The following is a 23,010-nucleotide window of genomic DNA, read 5'->3' on the forward strand; positions in this document are numbered from 1 at the left end:
TGAGATCCACCCTCCTCTTTAATCTTGGACTAGAGGGTATACAGATGGGGAGTGGGGCCTGGGGGGAGGGTAGGCCACAGTCCTGGGTGAGAGGCCTAGGGAAGGCTTGGGGGTCAGGGCAGGGCCACAAGGGGCTCGGGGAGACAGCTCAGCCCCCACAGTCGTCCATCTTCCAGGCTGTCCCCACCTCTTGTAGCCCTAGGCCGACCCTCCACCAAAGAGTCCAGATCCTGCCTGAGTGCTTGGTCCCATGGTCAAGGCCAGCCTGGGCACACACTGACGGTGGGCCGGATTGCAGCTCTCAGGAGCAGTGTCCTCAGTAGCCTGAGGCCTCCCCACCTTTCCTCGGGTCCGCTGCGGCATACACACAGGCCCCGTCCTGGGACACAGCCTGGACCACATTCAGGAAAAAGGGACTCTTGGTCTCGTTGTGGCCCCTGGCCCGGAGCCCCTTCTGCACCTCCTGGAGGGGAGAGAAGGCCAGTGCACAGGTGAAGACGGCTTAGCTCCACCTGTCGAGGGGACGGGGCTCCGGGCAAAGATCTGAGTCCCGACTGAGAAGGCAGGACTGGGCATCAGCCGCGGTGAGGATGGGAGGGCACTGGGTGTAGCCTCGTCTGGAGGGCCTGGAGTCTGTGGCCTCCCACAAAAAGTCCCAGTGGAGAAGCCAGGCTCCAGGAAGCATGGCAGGGAGGACATCACCCAGGCCAGAGGGAGCTTGAGATGCAAGATCATTTCTGGCCTGGATCTGAGGACACCGTGGGGAGTACCCTGTATAGGGAGGGAGCGCCTCAGACTCTGAGAGTCCTTAGTCTCCAGCCCCCAAGGCCAAAGTTCTCAGGAACTACACACTCCCTTGGAGTAAATTTCCTCACTCTATGGTCCTCAGTGCTCTGAGCGCCATGAGAGGAAGCCTTGGCACCAAGAGCATCTTACACGGACAAGGCAGCTTTGAGGGCCTTAAACCCCAGCTGGCTGAACGGACCCCAGGCATGAAGCTCAGAGCCTTCCAAAGCTGCCAGACTTTTTTTTTTTTAAGATTTTATTTATTTATTTGAACGAGAGCAAGTGAGAGAGAGAGAGAAAGCATGAGCAGGGGAGAGGTGGTTGGAGAGGGAGAAGCAGACTCCTTGCTTGAGCAGGGAGCCGGTTGTGGGACTCGATCCCAGGACGCTGGGATCCTGACCTGAGCCGAAGGTAGATGCTTAACTAACTGAGACACCTGGGCGCCCTAAAAGCTGCCAGACTTTTAAATTAGACCTTAGCAAAGGGTGTCTGTCCGCCCAGAGAAGCTCTGTGGGACATGACTATCGGCTAGGCAGGGGTCTGGATGAGAGAATTTAGCTCTGGGGACCTGCTTGTGTGGGGGGAAGCAAGAAATGTTCGTAAGCACCAGCACTAACGTGACCCGTATGCCTCAAAAGGACATCACTATGCAGACTGTCACAGAATAATACTCTTACAATTCAACTTCACACAGAAAAGCCACAAGTCATACAAGGAAACAGATCATCATGAGAGAGAGTCCGAGAGGCCACAGCCAAGAACACTAGCGCCTAGAGGGAACAGAACAGAGCGGAGACCAATGTGCAGAGGTGCTTGGCCTGGGGGAGAAGCATGGACAACACCCTGTTTTCTGCCTTGGAGGCCATAAGACTGGCCTGGTGCCTTCCCCACTGAGCTTCTGACCTGCCGATGGCCCCAACAGGGGAAGTGTGCCCAGCCTAAGACACTCAGGGGCTGAGATCCCACGGGGGCGCTTTGAGCAGCATGCACTGAGGCATCTGTCCCAGTGGTGGCAGGGACAGTGGCCTTACCTGGCTGAAGTTGGGCTCATACTCCACATGGCCCTTGCTGTTGACGTGCAGGATAGGGGCTGCAATAGCAGTTCTCAGGTCAAAGCCAAGCCACAGCTTGTTTATGATGGCCTGGGGGAGAGAAAGAGAACACAGGAGGGGAGGGAGGGGCCACCAGCCACGGGCCACCGTACACCAACCCCTCCCCGGCCCTGGGAGAGCGGAAGTTCCAGCCAGGAGCTCCCTGACTCACCTGGGCCACGGCAGAGACGATGAGCTCCCCACCAGCCCCACCGATCACCAGCTTTGACCCCTGGGCTGTGTTGACCAAGATGGAGGGAACCATGGATGATGGAGGCCGCTCGCCTGGAACTGGAGGCCGGACGGGTGTCACCTGCGGCCTCACTTTCAGCGAGCACCCTCCGGAACCCCCCTCCGTCTGTGTCTCCATTCACCGCTGTGCACACTGGGGCTGGCCCAGGGGCTGCCCACCTTCCCTCTTCTCACCAGTGGGGTCCTCAGGCTCACCGGGTTGGGGGGTGACTTTGGAGCCTGGGGGGCGCCTCCAGCATAGGTCCAGAAGCTCGTTGTTGAGCAGGATGCCCGTGCGTGGTGAGTACAGCATTGCTCCAAAGCTGCGGGCAGAGGCGGAGTCTGGGCTCCCAGCCTGGCACGGGTGCCTGAGCCCCTCGTGTTCGCGACAGCCTGCTAGCATGCCGGAGCTGCCACTCGCCCCCAAAGATCCACCTGTGCCCCCCATCAGGGTGTCCTTCTGGGGAGAGCTCATGCCCAAGCAGGTCCTGGCTCCGGGCCACCCATCAGCAGCCTCTCAGCCGGAGAAGACAGAGGTGGATGGCCCCTCTGACGGACAGGAAGAAGCAAAGGGAAAAGCAAGGTATTGCCCCATGGACACAAGCAAGGGGACCCCGGGGGCTCGTCAAACCAGCTGAGGGGGCAAAGGGGCGGGGCCTGGGGCCAGGCAGGCACATACGGCGTGTTGATGGTGCTGGTAGCTGCCACGGCGCTTCCATCCTCCCCCAACACAGACACATGCGACGTGCCCATCTTGTGGCCCCAGGCCCCGGCCAGGCTGTAGTGGCTGAGAGGGTGGTCACCCCGAACGTCGATCTGCTGGCGGATATGCTGGGCCAAAGCCTCTCCCAGCAGGTCCTGGGAGGCGTTCTGCGGTGGCCGGGCAGGTGGCAGGGTCAGTGAGGGGCCGGGGGGGCCCACAGAGAAGAGGGTCCCTTGGGAGGCCCTCCCCAGTCCGTGCTGCTCGAGCCCAGGCTACCCCCAGACCCGGCCCATCCTCCAGGCCCTCTGAGGTATGGTGCCAACACTGTCCCTATAGTACTTGCCACTTTGGGGCCCCTTCTAGTCCACAGACCTGCCTCACCCTCCCTGCCCTGGGCCACTGCCAGGCTGTCCTGCCCTAAAATTCTGTACGCATCCCTCCAACCTCACCCAGTCACACTCTCGGGGTCCAGGGACAGCCTCACCTTCCCTTCATGCTGAGCCCTGGGCTGGGAAGGGGGCTCTCCAGCGGCCATAGGCTGCCTCACCTGGATATCCAGGTGGCTGCGGGGGTCCCACAGCCGCCACCTCTGTCCCCCGGCAAACTTGAGTGTCTCCACAAGGTGATGGTACAAGTTCACACTCCCCTCGGACCTGGCCACCGACTCCGAGGAGTAGTTGAACACTGGGGAGGGGACGGGTGCAGGTCGGGGTCACCCTTTGTCGTGGGTGGAATGTTGGCCCCCCCTCAAAAAAGATCTGTCCATGTCCTAATCCCCAGAACCTGTGAATACTACCTTAAATGGCAAAAGAGTGAATTTTACCTTATATGGCAAAATGTGTGATTAAGTTAAGGATCTTGAGAAGAGCAGATTATCCTGGATTATCCGGGTGGGCTCTAAATGTAATCACACAATTAAATGTAATCTTATAAAACAGACACACAGAGAAGAGGGTGAGGCTGTGTGAGTGAGCAGGAGGCAGAGATGGGCATGCAGCCGCAGCCTGGGAGCGCTTGCAGCCACCAAGAGCTGGATGAGACAAAGATTGTCCCCCAGAGTCCCCGGAGGAGACATGGATCGGCTGACACCTTGATTTTGGACATCTGGCCTCCAGAACTAAGAGAAAATAGATTTCTGTTGCTTTAAGCCACAAGTTTGTGGTACTCTGTCACGGTAGTCACAGGGAAGTGACACAGGCAGCCGCGGGCAGCTCCAACCCTGGGCACGCCGGGAACCCCCCTCGCCATCCCACAGGCCAGGCCTCAGCCCTGGATGCACCCGCTGACCAGGCCGCTCACCGCCTGCAGAGCCCACCTGTGGGGCAGACTCGCCCGCCCCCAGCGTGGACTGCGCCAGAGGCCCCGTTTCCACAGCCCCATCTTTGGTGTCCGAGGAGGGGCTGAGCCGGAAAAGGAAGGCGGCCCAAAGCGACAGCTGGGCTCGGAGCTCCCAGTGGGGCAGGACTCTGGGTGGGAGCGCGGGGAGTCTTACCTTTGAGCACGTTGAGGATGAGGCTGAGAATCGCGCCCCCTGCAGGTGGTGGCGGTGAGTACAGGGTGTAGTCCCCCAGGGGCATCTCCAGGGCATCCACTACCTCTGGCTGGAAGGAGGCCAGGTCCTGCAGGGTCAGCCTGCTGCCTGAGGCGAGACAGAAGAGACCCCATGTACGGATGGGAAAACAGGCAGAGTGACAGCCCCTGATCCCCGGTCACGGGGTGGGGCTCCTCCCCACACCGACTAGCCTCCGAGAGCCCTAGGGGTGGTGGAGGGTCTGCAGGCAGTGCTGTCCGGGCTGGGCCCTAGAGCCAGGTGAGGGATGGGTGGACAGAGGCCAGAGGCGGGCAGGTTGGTGGGCAGAGGACGGGAAGGTGAGAGAGGAAGCCTGCCTCTGACAGATTGTGAGGGTGGCCAGCTCCAGGCCCAGGAGCCCACTGTGACCCCCCCCCCTGTGGCCCCCTGTGGCCACCACTAACTCCCTAATTTATGGGGAGCTCTGCTCCTCAAGGGCCCCAACCACAGGGTCCTTGAGGCCAGCAGTGGGCAGGCCTGGATGCCTGGCCTCCCCAAGTCCTGGGAGCAGCTGACATTCCGGCGGGGCTTGGGGAAGGGCCTGCCTTCACCCCTAGCACCCAGAACCCAACTCCTTCTCTGGCAGGGCTGGGGGCTCTGGGGCCTCAGCGCAGCTGACCTTGATTGGCAATGTCCTCCAGCAGCATCTGGCCCAGCGTCCCTGTGTAGAAGGCCTCTGCTCCCTCCGTGGCCACGGTTTCCAGGGTGGCAGCCAGTGCGGGCCAGGGGAATGGGTCCTGAGCCCTCAGGGGTTCTGTGCCGTTGAAAAAGAGCTGCCTGGGGAGGTGGGGGGCAGCCTCAGGGTGGAGCGGGGCCCCGGGAGGCAGCCACACTCCTGCAGGGGCTCTTTTGGCTTCCTTGGGACCCTACAGGGAGGCAGTCCTGGTCTGGGGTCCTGAGGGGCTGGTGTAGACATCAGGGGAGACGGTTCCTCTAGGACTGGAAGGCTGAAGCCTCTCACCTCACTCATCACCCTGGCTGGGGGAGGGCATGCTCCCTCCTCAGGCCCCGGACAGCCCTGGGAAGACAGGGGCAGTGGCCGGGCACGGGCTTGGGGGGTGGAGAAGAAGGGAGGGGCCGGAGGGCGGTGGCCGAGCCCAAATCCACATCTTGGAGTCGCATCACTTGGATATAAACCCCTTCTGGCCTGAGCCCCTCTGATTATGCTGCCACCTTGCTCAAAGGTCTGGCAACCGAGACCGCAAAGTACTGGCTTTCCTGGCCTTCGGGCCCCCAACACCTGCACAGGGTCCACCCTGCTCCAGTTCAAGGAGGGGCTGAGGTGGGACTGGGGTGGGAGCCAGGCAGACAGGCCATAGTCTGGACTCAGGAGCCAAGCAGGGGCCCAGGGACGCTTTGGGGAAGGGCTCACCTCAGGGATGTCTTGTACAAGGAAGGCCGTAGGAAGTCGTTCTGCAGGAACTGACTGAGGATGGAGGGCATGCGGTAGTCCCCTCGGAGCAAGGAGATGGTGGGCCAGAAGAGCCGTGCCCAGGGCAGGCGGCCGTGGCGGCGGTGGGCCTCAGCATAGCCGCGGAGCTCCCCCGGCACTGCAATCCACTGGGACCCTGCAAGGCACAGTGGTGTCATGTCCCTGCCCTCAGCCCCCTAGCCTTCCGCAGGGGTTCTCCACGCCCACACTCGCCCCACCCGCTCGGTCCCCCTGGCATGGCAGCCAGAATGAGCTTTCTGGAGCCCACACCTGACTTGGTCCCACCCTGTCACCGCCCCGTGGCTCCCCACTGCCTTCCATCAGGGCCCAGCACAAACGGGCCCCAGGACCCCCTACCCCACCCAACACCCCATCTCCACTGAACCTTCCAGACCTTTGCCAGGCTGGTCCCTCTGCTTGGATCACCACTCCCTACTCAGTCCCGTCCCAGGAAGTCTCCCCCAACTCCGGTGGGTCAGGACCTCCATGGGGGCTCCCCATTCAATAGCTGCACAGCCTATCCACAAAGCCCCTTCGGGGGAGGGTTCTGATCAGCTCCAGTGGCCTGGTGGGATGAGAGAAGGTGGCCCCTCCAAGGGCCTCACCTGTGCCCAGCGGCTGAGCCTGCTCACACTGGTCCAGTAGGCCTGGGACGTAGTTGGCCGGCACTGTCTCCCTGGCATTGATGACTTCCACCTTCCCTAGAGTTGGGGCAGGGCATGTGAGTGCTCAGGGGCATTCCTGGGGCTGCCAGTCCTCGCCCCACACCATAGTCACCCCTCATATGGCCCTGGTCCTGCTCTAGCCTCAGTTTCTCTCTTTGTACTTTGAACGGGTCCCTGTGCTGTAGGGGCCAAGAGCAGGCCACCCAAAGATGAGCCACTTTGGCTTGAAGATTATTTTTGAGTTAAAAGCAATTAAGACCCAGCAGAATCCCGAAGAGTTTTTACCTCCCCCGCTACTGCTGCCTGAAAGAATTTAGACAGAGGACCTGCTCCAGGAAGAGAGCCATCACCATAGATAACTACAGTAGGATATGAACTAGTAAGGGGCAACAGGGAGGGATCTTGCAAGGCCTTTGGTAAAAGTCCTCTGTGCCCCATTGTTGCCCAGTGGCCCTGCAAACAGTTTATTCTTTATCTTGCCGTGAATTGCATTCCTTCCCTTTGAAGTCCCAGACCCCTACCCCCTTCTCCTTAGCTCATTTTGTCTGTCTTTGGGATTTCCATGTCTGTGTGCATTCTCCATACATGGGAAATTAAATTCGATTTTGTCCTGTTAATTTATCTCATGTCAATTTAATCCTTAGTCCAGCTAGAAGGACCTTGAAGGGCAGAAGAATTTCTTCCTCCCTGACAATGTTCCTATTTGAGATAGGCTGCGGTGGCTTTGCAAAGACAAGGTAGAAGAAGTGGGGGGCACCAAGAGGACCCGAGAAAGGCCATGGGTGCACAGGACAGCTAGGCAAACACTTAGGATGTTTGTAAGCACCTCCCTGTTAGTGCTTGTGGACATGCCTGTCGTCCCCGTGGGGTCCCCGGCATGAACTCACCTGTGGTTGCATTGTAGATGGTGAAGATGACCCCTCCGCCCAGGCCCATGCTCTGAGGGTTGATGACTCCGGTGCAGACCAGAGCCGCAATGGTGGCATCCACAGCTGAGCCATGCTGCTGGAGGATGGCTCTAGGGGACACGGCACAGAATAAGAAGCCTGGCTCCCCAGCCCCAGCCTCCCAACATGGGCTTGTTCAGCGGGCATTTACCGGGGAATGGTGACAGGTGGGTGACCATCTGCTGTCACCAAACTCTGGGTTAAGTCAGAGACCACACTGGGCTGCCCCCTCAAGTCCAGCTGCTCACAGGTCCAGAGCCCTCTACTGATTGCAAATTGTAATACCATTTACACTCGCCCTTGCCTTATATAAGGTATTTCTCAGTTTGCGCTGTGCTTTTGCAGCCATTATTCCTTAGCCGCTCCCAGCAGCCCTGGCTCATTTGCCTGGGCCAGACCCCCAGTCCCTCCCAGCAGTCCGGGAGCCCAGCCTAGGCAGCCCTCAATCCGCTTTCCAGTGGGGCTACAACAGGTCCCAACCCTTTTAAGACTGGACTTTTTCAGGTGACCCCAGGATCTTGCCCTGCCACCAGGGGCTTGGGCTAATGAGTTCTCCAGCCCCTCCTGGGGCCCCAGTGTCTGCAGGAATATTCTCTGGTCTCAGTCTACCACTTGTCCGTGGGCACCAAGGGGTGGGCCTTTTAGCTCCAAGGTGCTAGTCAGACTGGTCTGTGTTGAGGAAATGACCCTGTTCCTAGGGCACAGCCCTGCCCAGTTCACGGGGGGGGGGGGGGGGGCCGCCTCTTCCTGCACATTCAGGAGTCCTCCCCAGCACTTCAAGGAAGCAAGCATTTAAACCAGATGGGGAAACCAAGGCCCAAAGAGGGAGTGGAACTGGTTGCCCTCCCACACCCCATAGGACCTCTGACCCCATAGGGCCTCCCTTGGCTCGGGCACCTCAGCCTGACCAATCCACCCTGGGCCCACAGCCTCCCCTGAGCCACATGTCCCTGCTCTGGGCCTACCCGTGGGCACACAGGGCTACAGCATGGACACACGGAATGTGGGAACAGGGAAAAGGGTGGAAGCCAGCAGCATGACACAATGAAGATGGTCACATCCAGGCAGAGAGAGACACAGAGGCTTCATAAGATTAAAACACCACAAACAAAAACAAAAGACAAACTGGAAAACAATTTTTTAAAAACAATTCCCATCACAAAAGCCTCATCTCATCTGACCCATTGTTCCCTGCCTCGGAAGTGCTCTCTGCACTCACCTTCCAGAAGACACGCTCCCACCACCACCACCCACCACGCTCTCGTTTCCCCCCACCTCCCTGGCCTCATGCTGCTGGGGGCCTCGGGCTCAGTCCTCCGTCCTTGTACACCTATATCTTCTCCCAGATGAGCTAATTTGGCTCAGAGCTTAAAATGCAACTTCCACACTGATGACCCCCAAGTTTTATCTCCAGCTCAGGCCTCTCGCCTAAACTCCAGACACATCCCCAGCCATTCACAAGATGACTCCTCTGGGTGTCTAAGGCATTTCATTTTTTTTTTTTTTTGGATTGGCTTGGGTGTGTTTGTTTGTTTCTTATGTTTTTATTTGAGGCATTTCACTCTTAACATGACCTAAACTGCACTTCCTTCCCAACTCTGCCCCCCAAAATGGCTCCCTTACTACTTTGCTACCTTAGAAAAGGACACAGCCATTCATCCCTTTGCTCAGGCCATGAACGTTGGAGTCACTCTTGGTTGGTCACTTTCTGTCATCCCCAGATCCAAGCCGCCAGCATCTCTCACTGGGTTATTGCAACGGTCTCCTACTGGGTCCCCCGCATCTGCCTTAACCGTTCCATTTTAACAAAATTATCTGGCAAAATGTAAATCAGACATCCCTGTAATGGGAAATGGAATCATTCAGGTCAGATTTCCCACAGACCCCTAGATGAGCCAGATAAAGAGAAAATATCCACTTAAAGGCATCACAAGCAGGGAAGAAATGCAGGCCTAGAGACAGAGGAGCCTGGCATTTGGAGGTGCTTTTCTCCCTCAAGGTGTTTGCCAGTCCTGAAAGAAGTGGCCAAGAGGCCATGTAGTGCTTTTGACGGATTCCTTGGGTGGCTGGGGCCGGGGCATGCTGGTGAACCGCCCTTGGCAATGGGTCCTCACTCTGGGAGTAAAAGGAGAAATAAGCCAGCCCTGACAAGCCCAGTGGCCCAGCTTCAAATCATCACTTTCAATCAAATGGGATTAAAGTAGTTCCAGAATGTTGGTATCCTGGGCCTCAGATTATTTCTAACAATTATTTTTAACAATTTTCAACACTTTCCAAAGTTTAACTTTAAAATAACCAAGCAGGGGCACCTGGGTGGCTCAGTCGTTAAGCGTCTGCCTTTGGCTCAGGTCATGATCCCGGGGTCCTGGGATCAAGCCCCGCATCAGGTTCCCTGCTCAGCGGGAAGCCTGCTTCTCCCTCTCCCACTCCCCCTGCTTGTGTTCCCTCTCTCGCTGTGTCTTTCTCTGTCAAAGTCAAATAAATAAAATCTTTAAATAAATAAAGTAAAATAAAATAAAATAAAATAACTGAGCAAACAAGGCAGTGATACAACATAAACAAAGCCCAAGAGAAAGCACAAACAATGGAAGAAAGAGACCCATAGGACCTCCAGATTATGAAACTGTCAGACCACAAACTTTAAATAACTACATTTAAGGATATAAAAGACAAGATTAGGGATTTCCCCCAGAGAAATGGCAACAATAAAACATGGAATTAGGAGCTCAGTGCTAACAGTGCATTAACAACAGATTGGACACAATAATTTTTAAGAGACTTTTATTTATTTATTTGAGTGAGAGAGAGTATGAGAAAGAGAGAGAGAGCATGAGCGGGGAGGAGTGACAGAGGCAGAGGGAGAAGCGGGCTCTCTCCTGAACAGGGAGCCAGATGCGGGGCTCGATCCCAGGACCCTGAAATCTTGACCTGAGCTGAAGGCAGACGCTTAACCTACTGAGCCACCCAGGCGCCTGGGACCCAAAAAAAAAAAAAAAAAAGATTAATTCAATACAAAATATCAAAATTTAAGTACAGAGCGGGGAAAAAAGTATAGAATATATAGAAAATATATTAAGAGACACAGGGATAAAATGACAAAAAAATATATATATATATCATGTGAGCGCTAACCAACATGTAGAACTATATTAATTTCAGACAACTGAAACTGTGGAAAGAGCCCAGATGTCCATTGACAGATGAACGGATAAAGAAGATGTGGTGTATAAACACACACACACACACACACACACACACACACACACACACACACTAGAATACTACTCAGCCATCAAAAAAATGAAATCTTGCCATTTGCAATGATGTGGGTGGAACTAGAGGGTATTATGCTAAGTGAAATAAGTCAATCAGAGAAAGACAATTGCCATATGATCTCACTCATGTGGAATTTAAGAAACAAAACAGAGGCTCATGGGGGAAGGGAGGGAAAAGTAAAACAAGACAAAATCAGAGAGGGAGATAAATGATGAGACACTTAATCATAGGAAACAAACTGAGGGTTGCTTGGAGGCCAAGGGGGTGAGGGAATGGGGTAACTGGGTGATGAACATTAAGGAGGGCACATGATATAATGAGCACTGGGTATTATCTAAGACTTATGAATCACTGACCTCTACCCCTGAAATTAATAATACACTATATGTTAATTAATTGAATTTAAATTAAAAAAATGAAAAGAAAAGGAAATCCTCATGTATTTGGAAATCAAGAAAAACACTGATAAATAGCCCATGGGACAAAGAAGACATTACAACGGAGATTAGAAAGTGCTTTGAACAAAGTGCAATGAAAACACCAAACATCAGAACGTGTGGGGTAATCAGCAATGGTGTGGGAGGACAGGGAAGGGAGGCAATGGGTCTGAAGAATTCCCACATTGGCCCCAAGGTCATAGGAAAGTCTGGAGGGCCAATCAATCTGAGAACCTTCACTCAGATGAGTGTTACAGATTGGGTTTGGCAGTCTCCAGCTTATGGATGAGTGAAAGGTGAACAAGGGAAGGCATGGTGCTAAAGAGTTCTGGATCCTGAGAACTCTCAAAATGAATAAACCAGTGTTCTCCTCCCGGGGAGAGAGACCTGCCCTGATGAGAAGCTGCTGTAGTAGAAGCAAACTGAACAGGACTGGAACCACAGAGGCAAAGGAAAGAGAAAACAATTATCAGAAAGTAAGAGACCAGATGTATATTTCCAATCATTTTGTGAAAACAGCAGAAGGAATTCAAGAGCCACAAAGTGATAAAACTATTTTGACCTGCCTTCCAGCCTAAAACTATAGGAAAATTCATCTTGCTTGAACATGAACAATAAAACGTGTTGAAGTCACACCCCATACAGAGTTGTTATAAGGAAAAAAGATATAAGGAACAGAATAATGACCTACAGAGTCATACCAGAAAGACAAGCTTACAAAGCAGATGTAAATAGCAACTTAATATTTCAAAATGTGCCAAAATAAATTAAAAGGATTATAGAAGCAATGAAGGGGCAGCATACATCAGAATTAGAAAAACTGCAAATGAAGAGACTGGAAAAGATGACTTAAAAAAACAAAATTATAGGAAAAAAACTAAAATTATATATGACTCAGGAAAAGATAAAACATAAAAGAAAAAACTCTCAGAAATGAAGACTAAACAAAGATAAACACAGAGCAAATACCTACAGAGTTTCCTTAAAAAGAAAGAGAAGATGAAAAGGGGGAAATTTTTTTAATCAAAAAGAAATGGAAAAGAGATTTTAAAATATAAAAGATAGGCAAGAAGATCAAACATAAACTTAGTAGGAGCCCCAAAGTAGAAAGCCAAATCTCTGGGACAGAGTAAATAATAAACACTATAATTCAAGATAACTTTCTTCACTTAAAAAGAAAAAAAAAGAAGACAACACAAAACTTACTCTGTATTGAAAAGGGCACTTTCCACTGCATGGAAAAAATCAATTCCAAATAGCCAACACTGAAGCATATTCTAACAAACCTATTGGACTTTAATAACAATAATTATTTGGGTATCTAGATGAAAAGATTAACTCACTTATAAGAGAAAGAAGATCAAATTGTCATCAGACTTTTCAACACCAATGCTTTGTGCCAGGAATGATGAAGTGTTATAATCAACACATTCAAGGAGAGAAAATGTGAACCAAAGATTTTATATCCAGCTAAACTGATCATCACCTACAAAGGCCACAAACTGTTTGTTTAAGCATGCAAGAACTCAGTGAATATTTTCCCCATGAAAACTCCCTGAGGAATCTAATAGAAAACAAACTTCAGACAACGAAAATAATGGGAAAGACTGACATGAGTGGGAGTAGGAATTAAATATATATTTACTGTAGATCTAAGACTAAAAATGATAGTTATTATGGAAACGGGACAGCAACGTAATGTCTATTGCTCTGAAAATGGAGGCAGAGTACAACCATAAAAAATGGAGTGGGGATATGGTTTTGAGGACATGACTGTTGTCTTTTACTTACGGGCCAGTCAAATGACAGGTAAAAAAAAAATTACTCTGGTTTACAGGGCCCCAGTATTGATAAAAATAAATGTGCCTGTGTTATTGCGTACGAAACCGGATGTTTGGATGTGTTAAATGAACCAATGAAAATTTTCCTTTTAATGATTGTGTGGACAGAAAACTCGTTTGGTGGAAAGAGAGAAAATTAACTGAAAAAACAGTAGAAACAGCTAAAGCTATTATGGGTGGTAAGGCCTGTTGTGTGGATAAAAAAAAGGAGGATAGGAGTGAGAAGGGAGAGGCTATGTGAGAAGTAGAATAAGGTTATTGACTGACTGTTAGGTATTAACTGAGAGTAAAAAGATATCCCACATCCCTTCAGATCCTATCTTGGGAAAGAGGAGGAACAGGGGAAATAAGAGATTTCTAGGTAGTTTCAGTATTACTCATCGTAGGGAAGTCTATCAGTCCAATGGGACAGATGTAGAAAGAGAGATTTTTGTTTTAAGGAATTGGTTCATGTTATTACAGAGGCTGGCCAGTTCAAAATCTGTAGGGCAGGCCAGGAGGATGGAAACTCAGGCAGGATTTCTTTTTTTAAAGATTTTATTTTATTCATTTCAGAGAGAGAGAGAGAAAGCATGAGTGGGGGAAGGGGGAGAGGGAGGAGCAGGCTCCCCGCTGAGCAGAGAGTCCAATGCAGGCCTCAATCCCAGAGCCCCAGGATCATGACCTAAGCCAAAGGCAGATGCTTTTTTTTTTTTTTAAAGATTTTATTTATTTATTTGAGAGAGAGAGAATGAGAGACAGAGAGCACGAGAGGGAAGAGGGTCAGAGGGAGAAGCAGACTCCCCGCCGAGCAGGGAGCCTGATGCGGGACTCGATCCCGGGACTCCAGGATCATGACCTGAGCCAAAAGCAGTCGCTTAACCAACTGAGCCACCCAGGCGCCCCTCAGATGGGATTTTTATGTTACAGATTTGAGGCAGAATTCCTTCTCTGGGAAAACTGATTTGCATTTCAGTCCTTCAATTGATTGGATGTGGCCCACCCAACATTTGGGGGTAATGTTTTACTTAAAGTCAACTGAATGAAATGTTAATCACATCTACAAAATACCCTCAGAGCAAATTCTAGACTAGTATTTGACCAAATGACTGGGCACCATAGCCTAGTTTAACCACCAGAAGAGCGAATACAGAATATCCAAAAAAAAGTAGAAGAACTAAAAGTACCATATTTATATATCGAATATTGTAATTACGTATAATATATAACATACAATGAAGATATCAACAGAGATATAATAACCATGGGGCGCCCGGGTGGCTCAGTTGGTTAAGCGACTGCCTTCGGCTCAGGTCATGATCCTGGAGTCCCGGGATCGAGTCCCACATCGGGCTCCCTGCTCGGCGGGGAGTCTGCTTCTCCCTCTGACCCTCTTCCCTCTCGTGCTCTCTCTCTCTCATTCTCTCTCTCTCAAATAAATAAATAAAAATCTTAAAAAAAAAAAGAAATATAATAACCATTAGAGCAAAAATACAAACTTTTCTCATATCAAAAGCTATGCCAAAAAGAGAAAATAAGTGATATATTTGCTTGTTTTGCAAATAGAAATACAGAAATAATAGCCAAAAAAAGAGCAAAAAAGGAAATGAAAAGAAAGATGTAAATTAAAAAAAAAACACAGAAAAAAATAAATCAGAGACAAATGAAAATGATTCCCTCTAAAAGACCGAACAGGAACGGGATGAAGGGGGTGTGAATGAGATCTCCGAGGATATCTTTTTACATAGTTTTGACTTATATTCAAAAGTAAAATTAAAACAAAAAGGAAACCCTAAAACTGAATACAAACTGAAAAAAAAATTAAGCTAATGGTATATTGAACTGATAACCACAGAGGAAAAATAATTTAACTTCACCATACATCCTCTGTGGGGTATAACCCAAGGACAATAAAACAACAACAACAACAACAAAAACAACCTGCAAAGGCATCTCAAATTTTACTTAGTAGATTTGTTGTTCATAGTGGTCTTGTTGAAGTGATTTGGAAACTATTTTGTGATTACTGGAGATAGAGCGAGTACGTAAATTTATTAACATTGATGGGAACTCTTTTGACCATGGCAGAAGAGACACACAATATCAGACAGAGGAAATGGAAAGAAGCCTATGGTCGTGGATCTCAGCTGGAGGTCTCGGTACAGACTCATGATATTTGTACATTTCTTCGGGTTCTATGCACGGACACAATGTAGAAGCAGTGGTTTCCCTGTCTCAGTGAACACCCCTAGCCCTCAGATCTTGATTTCTGAAATACCATACTCTACTGATTCCTGATTTCAGATCTGGCTGAGGGAATATACAAGTAGATCCTGGAACATTTTGGGCTAGAAGTCAAGAAAATTTTCTAAGACTAATGGATTTGAGGTAAAAGAAGATAGTTGCTGGCTTACAGGGGCTCCCATTGGTCAAATTTGTGACGATTTGGGCATCAGAAAGAAGAACAGGGATGGATTATAACATATTGAATCAAAACAATCCTTGAGTCAGTAGTGATATTCAAGAACATCTAGGTTTGGGAGCAGGGGTTCTTTTTTTTTTTTTTTTTTTTTTTTACAGAAGAATGCAAACTAATGAATGTTGAAGAAATGACAGGTTTAGAAATCACCTTTTAGCAAACACAAATTTATTTATTCAGACAAGGATCAAAATAGATGCTAAAACATGGGGTCAAGTGTTGTTTGAAAAAAAGGATATTCACCTGGTCTCAATGTATCAAACCATAGGTTACTAATTTCATAAGGAAAATGATATCCCTTACAAAGGAGAGATCTGGAAGATAATCACCTTCATGAAGTGATCCAACTCAGCATCACCAGTGATGAGAGAGCCTTTATGTTGAACCAGAATCTGATAATGAGGAAATAATCAGACCAACCAGGATTGTGAAGCAAGGCTGTGATTCAACTGGACAGGCTTCTTTAAAAACGTTAATGTCATAGGGGCGCCTGGCTGCCTCAGTTGGTTAGGCAGCCCGCTCTTGATTTCGGCCCAGGTCATGATCTCAGGGTCCTGGGATTGAGCCCCACATCAGGCTCAATGCTCCACCGGGAGTCCGCTAGAGATTATCTCTATCCTCTCCCTCTGCCCCTCCCCCCACTCACATGCTCTCTCAATCAATCAGTCAATCTTTAAAAACTTAATGTCATAGAAGATCAGTTTGTGTTTTTTTTTAAGAAGCAGGAGGTAGTTCTAGATTAAAGAAGACTAAAAAACACATGACAATCACTGATTGGATACTGGATCTAAAGAGATAAATAAATAGAAGATAGATGGATAGATAGCTAGATGACAGAATCACTGAATCAACTGGGAAAATCTGAATTGGATGAGGTATCAAATACTACTATTACATCAAGGTCAAATTTCTTGAGTGTGATAATGTATCAGTGTTATATAGGAGAATGATCTTAGTAGATATATACTTAAGTATTTCGGGATAAAGTGCCATGATTAATGCAACTTAAAAAATGTAGATAGATAATATATGGAGAGAGAGAAAGAAAATGAGGTGAAATAGTAACAATTGGTAAACCTAAGTGAAGTGTAAATGAGCATTCTTTCCATTTTTCTGTGGGTTTAAAACTTTTTCAAAATAAAAACAGGGGCGCCTGGGTGGCTCAGTGGGTTAAGCGTCTGATGCTTGATTTTGGCTCAGGTCATGATCTCAGGGTCATGGGATAGAGCCCCGCATCAGGCTCTGTGCTCAGTGTTGAGCCTGCTTTTGAGATTCTCTCTCCCTCTTCCTCGGTGCCTCCAGCTCACGCTCTCTCTCTCTAAAATAAATAAATAAATATTTGAAAACATAAAAATATAAGCATTTGGGGGGAAATAGCCAAAACAACAGCAAAAAAATGTGTGAAATGCAGCTAAGCATGTGACTCTTGATCTCAGGGTCATGAGTTTGAACCCCACGTTGGGTATAGAGTTTATTTAAAAAAGAAAGAAAGAAAGAAAGAAAGAAAGACCCAGGCTCAGGGAGGTTGAATCTCGTGCCCTGTATCATGCAGCTGGTGAGTAGGAACTCCAGCCCAGGTGGTCCTGAGCCGGGGCCATCATGCCTGTGGACGTGTGTATGGAGTACAAGTCAGTGGGCATTGTGGATGCGTGAGGTGCATACACGCTTCTCTACCTGCAGGATCCTTCATCAAATAGGAACGCAGCACCTACTGTCTGCAAGGCAGACCTTGTCCTGGGGGCACAGTGGTGACCAGATGGTCAGAGTCCTTGCATTTGTGGTGGCTGAGACAGACAATCAACAAACCCATGCCTAATGCTGAGGGGTTGTGATTCCTGGCCATTTGAATATCCTCTTTCATGAAGTTTCTGTCAAAATCTTTTGCCCGCTTTCCTATCAGGTTTCACATCAAATGCATTTTCGGCATTATCAAGACAATCAAATAATTTTTCTGTCTTTTAAAATATGTTAAACCACCCTTGCATTCCAGCTGCATGATACAGGGCATGTGATTCAACCACCCTGAGCCTGGTTTGGGGGGCTTTTTTAATTTTTTATTTTTTTTAAGATTTTATTTATTTATTAAAGCGAGAGAGAGAGAGCACAAACAGGGGACACGTCAGGTAGAGGGAGAAGCAGGCTCCCCACTGAGCAGGGAGCCTGATGTGGGACTTGATCCCAGGACGCTGGGATCATGACCTGAGCCGAAGGCAGACGTTCAACCGACTGAGCCACCCAGGCATCCCTGTTTTGTTTTTTTTAAGTAAACTCTACAACACGGGGCTCAAACCCATGACCCCGAGATCAAGAGTCACATGCTCTACCGACTGAGCCAGCCCGGCGCCCCAAACCTGGGTCTTTTCAGCTGTGAGTGGGAGCAGTCCTGGCCAGCAGAGAGCTGCCATGCAGAACAGTTGTGCATTTCTAACACGTTTGTCCCCAAGGAGCTGAGAGTCTGCTATCACTATCACTGTCACACAGCCATCCAGGTATGCACACTCCCACGTGCGGGTGCACAGCGTCCAGGTGCACAGGCTGTTTCCACCGGCACAGCCCCGGAGGGGAGGAAATGCAGTAATTTCCTGGTGAGCTGGCCAGGAGTCTGGAGAGCCAACTGAGTCATGGGAGTTGGGATGGAAGGAAGGGGTGGGGTCACACACCCTAACCCCTATGAGCCTTCCCCATAGTAGGGTCCCCCACTCTGACTCTGGGCCCTAACTCTGTCTCCTCACATCCAGTCCAAGAGACTGTAACAGTTGGTGGTCAGACTGCTGCCATCAAGGGAGCACGTCCTACGGACCAGGTGAGCTTCAGGTGCCCCCCACCCCCATGAAGGAAGCACTGGCTGAGTCCCATTTCATAGGTGGGGAAATGAAGGCTCGAAGGTTGCAACCACTTGCCAGAGTCCCTGCTTTCCTCTGTACTGAGAGCGTGGCCCACAGACCGCTGGATGGGGCTGGAGCAGCTGATAAGACCCAGATCTCAGGGGCCCACCCCCATCCTCACCTCTGCAGTCCAGTACCAGCCCAGACTTCAGCGCTCTAGAAGGTGAGCGCTCTGGACCCCACCATCTTCTTCTTCTTCTTTTTTTTTTTAATTTTTGATTTTAAAAAAATTGTTTTAAAGATTTCACCCATTTATTTGTCAGAGAGAGAGAGAAATAGAGAGCAAGCACAAGCAGGGGAAGGGGCAGAGGGAGAGGGAGAAGCAGGCTTCCCACTGAGCAGGGAGCCCGATGCGGCGCTCCATCCAGGACCCTGGGATCATGACCTGAGCCGAAGGCAGACGCTTAACGACTGAGCCACCCAGGCGCCCCCCTTCCCCATCCTCTTCTACAACTCCTCCCTTTACAAGTAAAACGCTGGACTTTATAAGCCTGCTAGGGGCTGGGCAGGCACTGGGATACAGGAGAGGCGACGGAGGGCTCTGGGAGGACCCCACCCCTCCAGCCCCTCAGGACAGTTTCTACCCCTGCAGAGGCAGCACAGAAGGACAATCCCAGCTGGGCCTGCTCACTCTGTGACACCAGAGAGCTCCCTTTTGTGCAGGCCTCGTTTCCTTATAAATCAAGTGCAGCAGTGAATGCCACTGGATTCTGGGAAAAGCAATGAACCGTCCCACTGAGGTTCCTATGGGAGGGCAGGTATTTCTGAGTGCGCACAGCAGACACAGGTCACAAACCTAAAAGCCACCGCGACCCTGAAGCTCACAGTCTGCCTAGAAGACAAGCACTTACTCAGAGCCTCAGAACAGCCAGTTTGCACACAAGCCTAACATGCTGGGACATAGTGCTGGAAGATGACAGTCTAGCGGGGAAGGGACCTCACCATCACACGTGTCTATTTATCCATTACTCATGGGGCTGGGTCCTCATCATGCCAACCTTGAGAACCCTCCCCCAGGAATGCCTGGGTGGCTCAGTCGGTTAAGCGCCCGCCTTCGGCTCAGGTCATAATCCCGGGGTCCCAGGATCGAGTCCCGCATCAGGCCCCCTGCTCAGCGGGGAGTCTGCTTCTCCCTCTGCCCATCACCCTGCTTGTGTTCTCTCTGGCTCGCTCATTCTCTCTCTAAAAAAAAAAAATTTTTAAAAAAAAAAAAAAAAAACAAACCCTCCCCCCAGGAGCTCTGGCTGCGGCAGAAGGCCCAGCCCCAAAGGGGTAAACCTGGTGCTGGTCAGGTAGGAGGAAATTGGGTCTGGGAGGGCCTGCTGGAGAGAGGAGATGGTGGTGGGGAAGCTGGGGACAGCAGGGGGGAAGGAGAGTGGGCTTCAGACTGGCAGCTCCTTTCAGACCCCACAGCAGCATGGCCAAGAGCCCTCGAGGGGATGGACCTTGGCCAGCAGGCCCCCCAGCCCAGCCAGGGTCTCTTGTCCCATGTTCCACAGCAGCTGGGGCCAGCTCCAGGCTCCCTCCCACTCCGGGCTTCTTAAAACAAGAACAGGAAGTGGAGAGCGCTGTTCGACCAATACACAAAAAACAGGGGAGAAACCACATCCTCTGTCCTCACCAAGGAGAATTGCGGAGGGCATCATGGGCTCCGAGCAGAGACCCCCAGCCCAACCCTCACACCACAGCAGGATATGCCACAGAGGACCCCCGCCCCAGAGAAATGTGGCAGTGGCTTCCACTGCTGGGGGCCACGTCTCTGTCAGTGGTCCTGGGGCCTGAAGTCCCAGGCCCTGTTTGCATCTTTACAGCTACACGTTCCGGTGGGCTCGGCACCTCTGCATGCTCCCCAGAGCGTGGGGGAAGGGAGGCTCACTCCCCTGCCATCACCTGGAAGGCCCCTGGGGAGACCATGCCGCCTGAGCTGCCACCCTTATCCTAGAAGGAGCCCTGAGGGAGGGGAAAGAGGACCAGGCAGGAGAGACAGATGGACAGACAAAGGAAGGAAAGAAGTAGAAGGTGACTGACTGGAACAGAAAGATAACGCGTGCAGGAACAGGGAAGCCAGCACAAAGGTGACACGGGACACCACCTGGGCCGGGACTTGACCACGCTCCCCCTTGCTCTGGGACTGTCCCCTGGGTTTACAAAGCACTTCTGATCCTGACAATGATCCATGAGGCAGTTATTCCGGGAAACAGACCCAGCCAGCAGGGAGGGGGATGATTGCTCGAGCTTCTCGTCGGCCCGGGCTGGTGGCCAAGGGCCAGAAGGGGTGTCCTGCTATGTTCTGCCCCGGTGGGCAGCGGAAGGCTCCCATGGGCTGGGCTTCCTGGAAAAGGGTTGGAAAACACCAACTGGGGCCCCCCTCTAACACCCACCTTGTCCCGGCCCCAAACATCCAACAGTCACTGGCTGGGCCCCAGGCCCTGACATTAGAAGGGGAGGCGGTGGGGGACATGGTGCTGGCAAGGGCAGGTTTCCCAGGTCCCGGGCCAGGATGAGAGACTGGCCCTGGGCAGCACTGAGTGCACACGGACAGGCCAGGACTTGCCCATGCTTCTGGGGAAAAACCCCAGCCTTGGAGAATGGCTGTGGCTTCTCTGAAGGGCTAGCGCCAGTCATCAGGGTCAGCCTGGGCCAGACCAGTGATGCTGTGGCAGTGCCCTCTCCAGGCCTCCTGAGCCCTAGAGCTAGGAAGAGACTCACACACCACCTCCGTCAATATCCCCAACTCCCCTTCTGTCCTGGGCACACATCTGCCTCCTACTCTGTGCAAGGGTCCTGGGGCCACGTCCTTGCTGGAATCCAAACCCATGTGGCCCCCACTACGAGTACACGCGCGCGCGCGCGCACACACACACACACACACACACACACACACACACACCCCTTCTCCACACTCTCACCACAAGTCACAAAGTCTCCAGGAGGGGCCAGCCACTGAGAGCCATCCAGCTCCCACCCACCTCTTACTCACCGTCCAATGTCCGAGCAGACCTTGGAGTCAGCGGCGACCGCAGCATGGGCAAAGGCCTGGGGGCCGCAGCCAGTGTGGCGGCGAGAGAGGACCACGGCGGGCACGATAATGGCCAAGGCCAGCCCCAACCCCAGCAGCACCATGCTGACTGTGGTCCTGCGGCCTTGGGCCATGGCTCTGAGGCCCAGAGTGGAGAGAGAAGGCAGGTGGACAGACAGATGGATGGATGAACGCACAAGAAGATGTGCAGATGGATTCGCAGGTGATTGGACAGATGAACAAACAGATGGAGGCCAGAGACAGACAAACGGATTGACAGTCTAGACAGCTGGATATAGGACAGTAAGAGAAAGATGGTCGGAGAGCCAGCTGGACAGACACAGGATTGCAGACGGAGGGACAGACAGGCTTACAGACGAAGAGCGGTGCCCCGGCAGACAGGTGGGTATATGGACCGGCAGCCAGTGGCGGGGTTGCTGCCCTACCCAAGCGCCTGCTACAGAGGCAGGGCTGGCCGCACGCCTGAACTTCCAGTTTTCAGCCCCTGTTCTTGGCCCTGGCAGGAGGCCAGGGAGCAGGGCGTTTATGGGGAGTTTTCCTTCCAGAGAGGAGAAGCAACTGCTGTTAACTCCCTCATTCCCACAGCCTTGTCTTGTTGGTACAGACACCCCTCCTGCCCAGGGCTATCCCAACCCACGTGCTTGAGGACTTGGCACCTCCTCTCCCTGAGGGAGCCAGGGTACAGGCTGCCCAGGGCCCCCACGGCTGTTCTCCAGTTCCCAGCAAAGCCAGGACAGCAGGGCTCAGGCCTGCCCAGTCCCCTCCCCTGGATCAGTCTCAGAGGGACAAAGGGACCACAGTGACACCCTGGCTCCTGCCTTCTTGGTGCGGTTCCCCCTAGCAACAGCTTGCCTCAGCATTCCCAGAGCCAGAGGACACTGAGGATGTCTGGGGCCCAGCGCTGGGGCTGAAGGGGGCCAGAGACAGAGGGAGGGGGTACCCAAGGCAAGGTCACTCAGGACCCGGGTTCGAGTCGCAGCTCAGCCGCAGCCTAGCCAGGAAACAGGGGTGACCAGGACGGGGCTCAGCTTCCCAATCTGCATCAAACACCCAGGACTACAAGACATCTGTAGCCTGCATCTGGCCCTTGGCACCCACTGCCCACCAGACCATCCACCCCTGGGGCCTGCTGTCTAAATGCCACCACGGGCCTCCTGAGATTGAGGCTGCCCTCCCATCCCAGGGAAGCATCTCGGCGCTTCCCTGGCTGTGTGCTTCCCTGTGTCCATCTGTGCTGGCTGTGAGCCTCTCCTGGGGACACTAGCCTAGATCCTCCCCTGCCCAGGCCTCAGGGTACCCAACAGGGAGGCAGCTGTGGGAGGGGGACCCTTGAGGCTCCTCTTGACCAGGCTTAGCAGGAGCACAAGGTGCAGGGTCCACAGGCAGGACTCCCACCCACACGCCCCCCCCCACCCCCCATTCTCTGGCTTCCTCCCCAGCTGAGCATTGCCCGCCCCAGGCCTCTCGACACCTCCTGGTACAGCAGAGGAACTGCCCACACAGCCACACAGCCTGCCAGCCCCATCCCGAGCCCTTGGTCAGCCTGGGCAGGCTCTCCAGTGGGCCTGTTCCCACAGCGGCTCTGTGGGGTATGGATGACTGTGGGCGCCTTCTTCTGCCCCCACTGTCCCCCATGCCAGTGACATTG

General features: G+C 52.0%; 1 protein-coding gene across 2 annotated transcripts; it reads right to left on the minus strand.

Annotated features, from left to right (window-relative positions):
- On the minus strand, positions 1-22,750 carry GGT5 (gamma-glutamyltransferase 5). 2 transcript variants are annotated; one of them, XM_025857331.2, is made up of 12 exons: positions 21,303-22,750; positions 7,366-7,496; positions 6,419-6,514; positions 5,754-5,949; positions 5,001-5,158; positions 4,304-4,450; positions 3,359-3,495; positions 2,788-2,978; positions 2,325-2,431; positions 2,050-2,168; positions 1,818-1,928; positions 1-463 (listed from the first exon to the last, which is right to left on the minus strand). In XM_025857331.2, exons 1-12 carry the CDS (start codon positions 21,473-21,475, stop codon positions 317-319), a joined length of 1,713 nt encoding a protein of 570 aa, XP_025713116.1. In that variant the 5' UTR covers positions 21,476-22,750; the 3' UTR covers positions 1-316. The 2 variants fall into 2 exon arrangements, with proteins under 2 accessions (XP_025713116.1, XP_025713117.1); XM_025857332.2 differs by lacking the exon at positions 21,303-22,750 and adding an exon at positions 7,577-10,343.
- Between the last annotated feature and the right edge of the window lie 260 nt (positions 22,751-23,010).

This window comes from Callorhinus ursinus, unplaced genomic scaffold (genome assembly GCF_003265705.2).
Source record: "Callorhinus ursinus isolate GAN/ISIS: 27379988/994484 unplaced genomic scaffold, GSC_fseal_2.0 scaffold117, whole genome shotgun sequence".
NCBI lineage: Eukaryota > Metazoa > Chordata > Mammalia > Carnivora > Otariidae > Callorhinus > Callorhinus ursinus.

Excerpts from the sequence above, each read along its gene's own strand:
- GGT5 (XM_025857331.2), bottom strand. The coding sequence starts at position 21,475 with ATGGCCCAAGGCCGCAGGACCACAGTCAGCATGGTGCTGCTGGGGTTG. Across the intron at positions 5,159-5,753 it reads TTGTACAAGACATCCCTGAG|GCAGCTCTTTTTCAACGGCA; the intron begins GTGAGCCCTTCC and ends CCACCTCCCCAG. Across the intron at positions 3,496-4,303 it reads CATCCTCAACGTGCTCAAAG|TGTTCAACTACTCCTCGGAG; the intron begins GTAAGACTCCCC and ends TCCCCTCCCCAG.